Source organism: Chionomys nivalis, chromosome 14 (genome assembly GCF_950005125.1).
Source record: "Chionomys nivalis chromosome 14, mChiNiv1.1, whole genome shotgun sequence".
In the NCBI taxonomy this organism is placed as follows: Eukaryota; Metazoa; Chordata; class Mammalia; order Rodentia; family Cricetidae; genus Chionomys; species Chionomys nivalis.
Window position 1 is genome coordinate 3,903,259 of NC_080099.1, and position 12,645 is coordinate 3,915,903.

Consider the following 12,645-nt stretch of genomic DNA (forward strand, 5'->3'; position numbering starts at 1 on the left):
ACAGCGGTGGAGCCTCATCACCACAGTTGCTTAGAGAGCAACCAGAATCTGAGCAGAAACTGTTCCTGCCACCGGCCTGCGGCCTGCGCCTTCACACAGCCCGGGAACCACCTGCGCTTGGGCGGTTGGGTGACCTGCGAGGTGCTAAGCAAACTCTCATTTTTTCAGGAAAGCCCATGGGCCATGCTGGGGCGGTGACAGAAGACTCTGCATGTATTGCATGGTGGGACCGACCCCTCCGGGCATGTGACACAGAAGGCCACGCTGAAATGGGCTCCCTAGGCACCGTGGCCCCTGCGGGAGCAGCTGCCAGGGGTCATAAGGTGGCACTGGGAAGCACAGGCCTCTGGGAGCTCCGGACCCCGTGGGAGACTTGACGGGAGCTCCTGCTGGGCTGGCAGGGATGTGGGGGCTGCCGGGCTGAGTGGAGGGCCAGGCCGACTCGGGCCGGACCCCAGGGCGGACCCTGCAGGGATCAGGGGGCCGACTGATGGGAGCCAGCAATGTGACAGGAGCGTGGAAGAACTACAGAGAGCGCAAGGCAGCATGGGAGTTCCCAGGAACCCAGAGCGCAGGGCCTGATGGGAGCTCGAGCGCGCGACTAGGTGTGAGGAGAGCAGGTTCTGACGGGAACACGAGGCTTGAGCATCCTAATAGCTCCTGGGACTGCGAGGACCGCCTGAGGAGAGCACAGAAGCAGAGGTGAACACGGAGGCTGACAGACTGACGAGAGCACGGAGGCTGAGGAGAGCACGGAGGCTGAGGAGAGCACGGAGGCTGAGGAGAGCACGGAGGCTGACAGACAGTCTGAGGTAGAAGGTTGCAGGCAGCTTTGATGCCAGCCTGGCCTCCCTCACCTTCCGAGGAAGGGCTTCTCAAAGGTGCCACGTCATTAGGAAGCAAGGAAAGAGAGACGAGGGAAGAGGTCAGAATCGCCGGTCGAACAAGACCTTCATGATCGCCCTGAGAAAACTGGGGCGCTGCTTTAAGAACCACACTGAAGACCCCAGAGTTAAACAACCCGTGCTGGTTTTGCACTGGGATAGCTTAAGGGCCAGGAAAAGAATTCCGTTAAAACGATGTCATTTGCTTCGATTTTAGAGCATTAGAAATGTCTAGAAGTACCTTAAGTTTGTTTTTAAGGGCTTCAGAGGTATTGCTGTCACTGAGAAAGTCGAGCCTAAGGAGGGGGAGGAAACTTATGGGAAGCATAAGTGAACCCAGCACTGAAATATTACTGAAGAAAACTTCAAATACTGTGGCTTAAGTTCGTTAGATTTGTTCAAGTCAAAGTTCAGGGCCAGCATTCCTCAAATGACAACCAAAGGCGTTTGGTTGATGTGACCAGACTAAAGTCCACCCACACTTCAGATTCCAGGGCTGGTGGTTTCTCTTTAAAGAGAAAAGGTATGGTTGTGTAAAGTCTGCCGTTCTAGAGTCCGAGTCACCTCCCACTGGTGTACTTGACTTTCCCTAGCCGGCTTTGCACTGAGAGTCCAGTTTTCTGGAATGCACAACACACACTTCAAAGGTTGCCTGTGAACTAGCAGTTTTAAAATGTGCCCCAAGTACAAGTTTTAAAGCCAAGTCATTTCTTGGAAATGAAATCTACTTAATGGTTACACAATGACATGTTTTGGCTAACCTTTTCTTCTTTAAAAAAATTATGTGAGAGAAAAGATTTCATTTTTTTTTTTGAAAATAAAACTTTAAGGATAGCCAAGATCTGTCGAGTGAAATTATTAAACACAATATGGTAGGCATATAGCAAGTAGAGAAAAGACTTAGGCATTTAATAAATTAGAGCTATTAGTACAGAAATTAGCCATTCAATTTGTGTTGTAGAAGTGAAGATTTAGAATCTTGGGAGAGGCAATGAAAGTGTTCTTTCTAATCTATTCTATTAATAGGTGTGTAGCTCTATGAATTTAGTAAACAAAAGTATTGAACTTATTCTAACTGGATAGTCAGTGGTGAACAATATTTTAATAAAACCTGTCTAAAGACAAGTGATTTAGAAGACCATGAAGCTGAAATGGTGATTTTTGGCTTTTTGGCTAAAGTTTACTAATTCATTTTTATTTTCTTATTCTAACATGACATCAAATACAATCTGCTGAGTTAGTATTGAAACCTTATGGTTAAACTGTTGATGTGTGTTTTTCTACAGCTGTGTGTCTGTGACGGACCTGCTTGCTGAAGCACAGTCAACACGAAAGTATGAATGAGACGAGGCAGCCATCCCTGTTCTTTATCCTACTTCCAGATTTACACAAAGTTGCTGCTGTCCAGATAACATTGAGTAGCAGGATGGCAGAAACAGAGATTAGGAGTACACAGATCAAGATGTGCAGGTAAAAACATGTGCCTTCTCTCTGAGCCTTTAGACTTTGAAAATCCCATTATAGCTATTTTAGGGGGGTTTTCCTTCAAAACATCTACTATATCTGTATCTCTATTTTGAAAGCAAAGAATCAGGTATATTAGATTACATTTTAAAAGGGAGTTAAAATGCTTGAGGTAAATATCTCATTGTTAAGTTTTTATATTTGTGACCTCTTGTGAGCTTTACAAATTTTGAATTTTCAAGGCTGCAGAGATGGTTCAGTGGTTGAAAGCCCTGGGTGTTCTTCCAGAGGACCTGAGTTCAATTCCCAGCACCCACAGGGAAGCTCACAACTGTCTGTGACTCGGTTCCAGGGACTGACACCCTCACACAGACATGTATGCAGGCAAAACACCAACGCACATAAAATAAAAAAATAAATTTTAATTCTTTGTAAGACTTAGTTTTTGGCCAGGCGGTGGTGGCGCACGCCTTTAATCCCAGCACTTGGGAGGCAGAGGCAGGCGGATCTCTGTGAGTTCGAGGCCAGCCTGGTCTACAAGAGCTAGTTCCAGGACAGGCTCCAAAACCACAGAGAAACCCTGTCTTGAAAAACTAAAAAAAAAAAAAAAAAAAAAAAAAAAAAAAAAGACTTAGTTTTTGGACTAAATCAGACTCCCCCAAATATACTAAATAATATATATTTGCTATATACTCTTTACAAGGCACTTAAAGATACAAAAAGATTAACATAATTTCTAAATTTCTATGTCAAAACATGACAATGTGGGATAATGCTCTTGTACACTGTAAAGATTTGTCACTCGTATTGGTTAAAAAAAAAAAAAAAACACTGATTGGCCAGTAGCCAGGCATGCAATATAGGTGGGGCAACCAAACTAAGAGAATTCTGGGAAGAAGAAAGGTGGAGAGTGAGTCACCAGCCAGATGCTCCAGAAGCAATGAGAATGCCTCAGTGAGAAAAGGTTCCAAGCCACATGGCTAAACATAGATACGAATTATGGGTTAATTTAAATTGTAAGAGCTAGTTAAAAAATAAGCCTGAGATAATAGGCCAAAGAGTTTATAATTAATATAAGTCGCTGTGTATTTCTTTGGGATTTAACAGCTGTGGGACCAGGGACAGGAACTTCTATCTACATATTTCTATAAGAATTATCTTGCAACTCCTGACTCAAGATAATCTTTAAGGAACAGCTCAACTAAAATCTGATTGTTAAGGACTCACTTGTGTCAGTGCCTTTAACTGTTTGAGGCACCCAAAGGACTCAAGACAAACTTATGTGTTTAAATAACTATCTCAGAGGAGAATAAAGCCTGTAAGATTGCTAGGAGAAAGCTGAATGCAATACTGAGTTTACATAATCCTAGCAGTCTGGGTGCTGAGGAGCAAGAATCCCAAATTAGAGGCATCCTGAACTATATAGTGAGATGGTTGCAAAACAAAGCAAAATCTTAAGGACAGAAGTGGGGAGGACAGTCTTGGAGTGCTACCCCATCTTAAATCTGTAGCCTTCCTATTTGGGTGTAATTTAGTCATACTTAATACAAGTTATCTCTGACCTCTTTGAAAAATAACAAAATAGGTAGAAAAGTGAAAGGCTAGACTAAGTTTCTAAATATTTCAGTAGTATACAAGTATAGACAGTAGACAAGTTCAGTTTGAAAATAATGTGTTCCTTCTCCACAGGCAGCTGCTACTGCTGCATGAAGATGTTCTTACAGCACCTGTGCCTGGAATATTAAACCAAATCTGGGTAGTGATGTCGGTTAGTATCGCTGATTCCTAGAAGCAATATTAATAAATAATAATAAGTATGGTAGCAGAAATGAAAGATTGTTTATGGGGACTGACGGACTGACCACCCCTATTTCAGTTTGAGTGAATGTCCCATTAACTTGATATGTGTGACATTTAAATCTATCTTGTGATTCTAAATTAATATTTAGCTTTATCTTATATAAGTGCTGAAATAAAGACCACTAATGAACAGAACATGTTATGGTACAATAGATAAGATAGCATGGGCTTCAATGCTTTTGATCAATATTTTAGTTATACTTAAATTTCTCATCTCAGTAAATCAACATTTTTATTATTCTTTGAGATAATCATATATTTGTACCCTTTATTTCCATCACACCTTTCCCCCTCCAAATCCTTCCATACACACCTCTTCCTCCTCCCAACTTCATGTACTCTTTCTTAAAAAATAATCTTCAGACTCTAATCAGAGCAGGCATGTGTGGTGGTAGAGCCATCCACTACAGTGGTCACCCTGACAGGGATCACACCCCTTCCCTAGCAGCCATCAGCTCTCAATAACTTTTCAGCTTGTTGTGGAACCTTGGGTGCCCCTCCCTCACCCCTGTGGGAATGTTGATTGTCTTGATTTCGTGCAGGCCACCACAGTTGCTGGGAATTTGAGTGTCAGCTATGGAAGAAACTATTTTCCCACCTGTCCTCCCCGACCTCTGGCTCTTACAGTTGTTCTGTCTGTCCCTTCCTCCATGATGTCCCATGAGCCTGAGGGGCAGGCAGTATGATATAGTTGTCCCGTTTCAGGCTGAGCAGCTCCTAGCCATTCATTCTCTGCACACAGACTAGCTGACTCTGTCTTAATCACCATCGGCATAAAGATGCTTCTCTGGAGGGTACTGAGAGCTGCGTAACCTATTGGCATAGATGTATATATTTAGATGTCAATGTGATACCATGCCCATTTAGCAAATAATGTCTGCTATTCTTTTAATACTTACATTTCTTTCATTAGTAGGTGGAAGCCTTTTAAATTTAAATTTCTATTTAGGTTCATTTTCCACATCCACATCTAAGTATGTCTTGTATATTTAAAAGTTGTTAAGTACTTATATGAGATGTGTTTTCCTTTTCTTTTATATGGCTTGGAGAACATGTCAATACCAGGCAACTTCACCTTGGCAGTGAACCTGTCACAGATCCTATGTCAAGGAAAAAGTGGTTTTCATAGTCTCTTTCTTCAAATGGATATAGAATAGAAATATAGAACTATGGCCAAAATCTGTGCCCTTCATTGTATTTTACTTAAAATATTTATGTATAACAGTGTTTTGTTAAAGATCTATGTTTAGTCCTTTTTATAAAGGACTTTCTGTTACAGATACCGTTTTTCAAATCTGGGAGACTTCATGCCTATATTGAAAAATATGGAGCTAAGGTATGTGTTTAAAATAATTATATATAGTCGGCTTCTCTCATCAGTGTCCTGGTGTGCTTTCTGTTGCTGTGATAGACACCATAACTAAAGAGCAACTTAGGAAGAAAAGTGTTTATCGGGCTCATCCTTCCACATCACAGTGCATCTCCACAGCATGCCAGGGCAGGCATTCCAGACAGGAACGGAGTGGCAGGAACTGAAGAACAGACATGACCATAGAGGAGCTCACCCGTCTGTAACATGGCTCACTTAACTTGCATTTTTACATAACCAGGACCACCTTCCCAGGGGTGGCAGCCCCCACACTGAGCTGCCCTCATCCCAGCATCAATCATTAATTTAAAAATGACCGGCAGAGCCGGGCGGTGGTGGCGCACGCCTTTAATCCCAGCACTCGGGAGGCAGAGGCAAGCGGATCTCTGTGAGTTCGAGGCCAGCCTGGTCTACAAGAGCTAGTTCCAGGACAGGAACCAAAAGCTACGGAGAAACCCTGTCTCGAAAAATCAAAAAAAAAAAAAAAAATGACCAGCAGACTTGCCAATCTGATGAAGGCATTTTCTCAGTTGAGGTTCCCTCTTTCCAGATGACCCTAGTTTGTGTAGAGTTGTCAAAAATAAATAGATAGCCAAAACTTAACCAGCAAACAAAATTTGGAGTCTCTTTCTCACAAATTGTTGTTAAACATGGGAAAAAACCTCAAACATTTATTTAAGGACACAATGAAAGATTTACTCCATTTTGACATAGAAAAACAACAAAATCCCAAGAGATGAAATCATTCTCATAATTATATATCTAACATGTAAGAGAAACAAAACTGTAGACTGTATTCCACTAAAGGTGCGCTTCTTCGAAGGCAGAAAGTGGGTGTGGGTGTTGGGCAGGGCGTCCTGGCTTCAGAAGGTTAAGCACATTATGGTGGGAAGGCTTAGCTAAGAAAAGCAGTTCATCGATGTCACCTAGGTGGGAGGAGAGAGTGCACTTTCAGGCTTTCAACCTAGCCTCAGCTCCAGCCTGTGGGGATGGCACTGACACATTCACAGTGGATTCTACCCCCAGTCCTCCCTGTAAACCCCTGACACATCCAGAAGTATGTCTTACTCACCCCTTTGGCACTTCTCAAACAATCAATTTGACAATTAAGATTAACCGTCGTATTTATGGATCAGTTAAGATCTCTACCACCAGGAATTGTAATAAATAAATATAACCTCCCTTTAAAAAAAAAAAAACTTTTCTGAAAGAAGTCATGTCTGATTTTGTTATTTCTTCCCTAAATGTTTCATGAAACTCATCCATAGGGCTGTCTGGAACTTGGATTTTGTTTTAATAAATTTGCTTTGGTGTTCTCTTGTTTTCCTTTGCTGTAAAGTATGAAGTTATTTCTCCTTTCTGATTTCTTTTTTTTTTTTTTTTTTTCGAGACAGGGTTTCTCTGTAGCTTTGGTGGCTGTCCTGGAACTAGCTCTTGTAGACCAGGCTGACTTCAAACTCACAGAGATCGCCTGCCTCTGTCTCCCAAGTGCTGGGATGAAAGGTGAGCCACCACCGCCTGGCTTCCTTTCTGATTTCCAGCATTGGTTATATGTGTGATCTTTTTTGAATTTTTTTCTTTTTCTTAATTCTCTGATCAGTCCAGCTAGAGAGTTGACAGTCATTGATAGGATTAAGGAGGTGTTAGGTTTCATTGATTTTCTCTATTGTTTTGCTACTTTGTATTTCACTGATTCCCCCCACATACACACCCACCGCTTTGGTCTATAATATTTTCTTGTACTTAATTTGGTTTTGTTTTGCCCTCCTTTTTCTAGCTTCCTAACATGATGACCGATGTCGCTGAGTTAAGAACATCATTCCTGTCTAGTACAGATATGTTTAGTGTTTTACATGTTCTCTAAGTAGTTCTGCCCTTTAACTTTTCAGTTACAAGTGCTTCCTAAGGTCTGCTACAAACAGGCTGCATGGTTTCCAAATGGTTACCAGGGGTCTTTCTGCTACGCTTTCTCATTCAATTATTATTTAGAAAGATGTTTCATAAAGCTTTAATTTAAAAAAAAATTGAATTTTTTTAGGGTCCAGAATATAAACTACTATAGATTTAATAAATGTTCCTTGTCCTCTTGACAACAATATGTGTTCTGGCCTTATTATAGTATTCAGCATTTTATAGATGTAAACTGGGTCTCATTGGTTGATAATGATAAATCTACCACATTCTTGTTTTCTGTTTGCTTGTGTCAATGATTAGGATCAGGGTATTAAAATCTCTACCTGTAATTGTGGATGTCCCAGCAGTCAATACTGCCAAACAATTCTTGGCCCTCTCACTTCTCCACTTGCTTTCTTGCAGAGTGCAGGGCAGCCGGGCGGTGGTGGCGCACGCCTTTAATCCCAGCACTTGGGAGGCAGAGGCAGGCGGATCTCTGTGAGTTCGAGACCAGCCTGGTCTACAAAAGCTAGTTCCAGGACAGGCTCCAAAGCCACAGAGAAACCCTGTCTCGAAAAACAAAAACAAAACAAAACAAAACAAAAAAAAAAACAGAGTGCAGGGCAGATCTTTTGGATTGTATTCAATGCTCATGTAGCAAACACACTTGGTTTTCATTCTGACTTCAGCAGTTTTCTCACCTGTGTGTGTTGGTCCGTACTCAGCAAAAACCCAGGGACTCTGCTGGCCTGAAGTCTATTCTCCATGGTGTCCTCCTCTCAGGGGCTTTCTAGCTTCTTTGTCTTCTGTGGACCCTCAGCTCTGTCACTTCAGCTCACAGAGACTAACAGAGTCTCTCTAGATTGCCTCTTTTATGACCACAGTCTGGAAACCCTCTTTATACAATAAACCAGGGACATGTTATCGTCTGTAGAGGAAAAGCCCACAAGATGGGCTCTGTGATTTCCCAGGGCTCATCTTGTTGACTTTTCATCTATAGAGAATACCTCTTCCTTGTTCCATAATGTCCAGTATTTTATGAACCGTTGTTTCAAATAACTTGCCCAGTTTTTTTAGAGACTTCAAGTGGGAGAAATAAATCCAATTCCAATTACTTGGGAGTCAGCAATGAAAGCATTAATATTAAAGATTGACTCTGTATATATAGATAAATGCTTCGTTGCATGTGTAATTTTGTACTTAGTCATTTCTAATGTTAAACTACAGTGGAAAAAATAAACAAACCATAATATCATTCTTTCTTGTGTTCCTCCATGCTGCATGGTTGAAGATTGGGTACGGTTTAGACTTAAATAAGAAATTTTGGCACGTAACAGTGCCGTACTGGTGGCTTCGAAATGAGCATCTCTTAAATTCTTTAGCCTTATAACTAAATAGTATTAATTACAGGAACAACTGTTGTTTTTACCTGGAATTGCTTAGTTCATCGGAGGCTGGTCTGAGAGAGTTTATAGCATTATAGATATGCAGATATGCAGCATTGCTCTTAATTTGCCCATATTCTCTCTTTGTCTCAGATGGAGACTCCACAAAGAGTGATTCCTGTAATTCTTCAAAGCTGCCTTTCGTATTCCCTCAGCGCGAGACTTGCTCCAGCCTGGAATAGAACAGGTCATCTCTTGGTACAAGGTGACTTCGCTGGCCAGTCACTGGACTGCTTCTATATGTACTTCTATTTTTGATTTCAAGGTGGCTTCCTTTTAGTGAAGAGTTCTTAGACAAGCCCACAATAACACCACTGTCATCTCTCTACGGGGATAATATGCAGAGCCCTGCTGGTGCTGCTTTGAAGTGCTTTGATTAGTAGAATTCTTGATACTTAAGAATGAACACGTTATGAAGATTTGATAAAATAAACAGATTGTCATTTTTGTTGGGCCTAAAGAGCCATCTTGAATTTACTTCTAAAGTTTGATGGTTTTCTACTTTATAGCAAGAGATAAATTGTTGAAGAAAGTATTGGGTATCTTGGTCCTTTTCAGAGAACAGGTATTTTTTGAGTGATTATATATTTTTCTAAGAGCTGTCATTAGAATTTTGTTTTATAATTTTTATAGCACTTCAAATGGTTATATTTGTCAATAATGATTATTTCTGAATTATAATAATATGGTATTTTCTTTGAATTTTTTTAAGGAAGAGATTTTCTTTCTCATATGGGAAAGCAAAGTGCTATTGGTAAGTAAAAGTGCTCAAAACAATAGACAAAGCATTAAGATGACAAACAGTTGTTTAAAAACCAATGTTGAGTTGTTACAGTCTTGGTGATTACCATATGCAAGGATACAATAAGACATAATTATAATCAGAATTCACGTAGGAAGTTACTTCTCATTAAAAACATATATTTACTTACTTGTGAAAAAATTCACTTAGTTGGGAGGAAAGTTATATTTTAATTTCTCTACTTAAGAAAATGATTGTGAAGCTGTTTAATTCTGTAAGTATTTTAATATATTTTTCAAAATCATATCAAAAATTGTATTATGTCAAAACTTATTTTTATTAGAATCTTATTTTTCTCCTGAAAATAATCTAAAGGAACATCAATAATCTCAAAGACAGACTTTATTATAACATTCACTCTAATTGCTCTGCATATTGCCTTGAAGGCAGGTAGGTTGGTAAATAGTCCTACGGAGGTAGCAGATGGATCATCAGCTTCCAGCAGGCATTAGTAACCAGACATGGCAGGTTCTCCATCGTTTGGATCCAGTCTTCCAGTCCTCATCTATAGCCCCCAGCTCCTGGAGCTGAGCAGACTGTCCTGCTGAACCGTGATTCAGTTCACAGCGGCAGTCGCTCTGACCTCACTCTGGATGAGTGAGTTTGTTTCCTAAATTTAGCTTTGTTAGCATGAGACCTTAGCTAGAGAGTTGAGATAACAATTTAGAAGAGAAAATTTCTTAGGCTTCTGTCAAAAGATTGTTTTTACTTTTGTGTAAATGTAACATACTTAGTTAAACCTCAGATATTTTAAGTGCATACTTGCTAAAGTTTTACAAAGTCAGAGCAGCCTTGTAACTGGTCCTCTGATCAAGAAGCGGCATCGTCAGCATCCCTGAAGCTCCCAGAGTCTCTTCGGATACTGCCTCCTTCCAAGGTCCTCATGACTGCCACATCAGCACAGCTTTATATAGGAGAGAAAGGAAGGTCTCTAGGAAGAGGCTTCAGGGACGACTCTGAGGTCAGGAGCCTGGTACGAGACCTCACTGGAATTAGTAATAGATGTCAGGTTTGCGGAAAGAACGTATTGAGTGTTCTACAGGCTGCAGGAAGTTTTTCTCTCCTGCTGTCATCCCGTTGTAGGGCCTCCTTCCACATATAGCCTGTTGTTTCTTATCTTTGTCTTAGAAGTGTGATCTGTGGGCTGCCAAATCTATAGTCCATTAGATAAACTTTATTATATGTGTAAAAAATTCTTACTGTATAACTTGGATAAAGTAATATGTGTTACTAAAATGCTTCATTTTATGTTATGATAGAATACTAATTCTAGAAAATTCATGGTTAATTCTTTTCCAGTATTAGACATCAATGTAACAGAAACACAAGTTTGTTTAAGTATAGAAGTCTATACTATCAGATTGCCACCGCCTGAGGTACAAAATATTTGATTTCTATAAGTTCCTTTATCTAAATATACTTAGTGTATGTATGTTATTATTACTGTTTGATTTTAATTTTTAACATAGAAGCTGATTGGAAGGGTTTGTTACCAAAACGATTGCAATGTTTTCTCACATATGCAGGATACATATATATATATATATATATATATATATACACAGATACACACACACGAACACAGAAGGTGAGTATTTGGAGAGAAAAGGAGTGGAGGGAGCTAGCAGGAGGCAGGGTAGACAAGAGAGACCAAGGGCTACTGTGAACCGAGCACAAATATACACGTCAATTAAAGTCTTAGAGAAGCCCATTGTTTGGTGCTAGCATTTTAAAGGGTTTGGTTGTTTGTTGCTGTTATTTGTTTGTTTAGTTTTGGCATTCTGAAACAAGGTCTATTTTATAGCTCAGGCCGCTTAGCAGTTGGTATCTGCCCTGCTAGCCTTGAACTTGTAGCTATGTTTCTCCCTCTGTCTCCTGAGTACTAGGACTGTAGGCTTCTAATTTGAATTAGACAACTTACTATCTAAAATATAGTCTTCTAAGGTAGAAATTCCAGTAGTTTTCTAAACTTTGATCTTATTTAGATAACTTTTAAAGATAGTTTATCATTATTGGAAGAAATGGTATTTCAGCTCTTATTTTTTATTTTAAAAAAATCCATACATATTTTTTAAATAATAGTTATTTCTCCAAATTTAGACTGTGTTAAACTATACTAGTTTCCTAAAACTCATTGTCTTGGGGTTTCTATCACTATGAGGAGTCACCATGACCACAGCAACTCTTATAAGGAGAACATTTAATTGGGGTGACTCGCTTGTAGTTTCAGAGGTTCCGTCCATTGTCATCATGATAGCGAGCATGGGGCATGCAGGCAGACATGTGCTGGAGTAGTAGTTGAAAGCCCTAAATCTTGAAGGAAACAGGAAATGATCTGAGAAACTGGGTGGTATCCTGAGCATCAGAAACCTCAAAGCCCACCCCCACAGTGACACACTTTCTCCAAGGTCACACCTCCTTCAACAAAGCCACACCTCCTAATAGTGCTGCTGCCTATGAGATTACAGAGCCAGTGACATCCATACTAAATGTATGTGTGTAAACTGACTCAAGGTGATATATTCATATTATAATTGAATACATGACTACCTGAGGGATATGTTCCAAAAGTTTTATGTAATATTAAACTGTTGCCCTGAAATTTTAATTATATGGAAAATAAGCAACTGAAAACCAATTTGTGTTTATTCTACAGACAGCCATTTATTGGGTATCAATATGTAGTACATGTGCAAAGTGTCTCCTCCCAAAGATTTTGTCGAGGTCAGAAGAAAAGCCAGCATAAAGATGAGAACACTTAAAAATAAACATTGTTTTCACACCTGAAACATTCAGAGTTGGCTTAGACTCACATTAAAACTCTCAGATCTTCATTCAATAACAGTGCCACTTTGAACATTCTACTTAGTTTCCCTTAATCTCAGATTTTTGTATAAATTTTACTGTTAGAACTAAGAATTGAGGCTC

General features: G+C 40.0%; 1 protein-coding gene across 1 annotated transcript in view; it reads left to right on the forward strand.

Moving 5' to 3' along the window:
* The first annotated feature begins 2,220 nt into the window (after nt 1-2,220).
* Nucleotides 2,221-12,645, forward strand: part of C14H18orf63 (chromosome 14 C18orf63 homolog) — a 32,260-nt gene continuing 21,835 nt past the window's right edge. Inside the window, exons 1-6 of the mRNA XM_057789251.1 lie at nt 2,221-2,354; nt 4,038-4,116; nt 5,488-5,544; nt 9,009-9,120; nt 9,628-9,669; nt 11,017-11,093. Coding sequence (XP_057645234.1) covers nt 2,221-2,354; nt 4,038-4,116; nt 5,488-5,544; nt 9,009-9,120; nt 9,628-9,669; nt 11,017-11,093 — 501 coding nt within the window. The remainder of the gene's footprint in view (nt 2,355-4,037; nt 4,117-5,487; nt 5,545-9,008; nt 9,121-9,627; nt 9,670-11,016; nt 11,094-12,645) is intronic.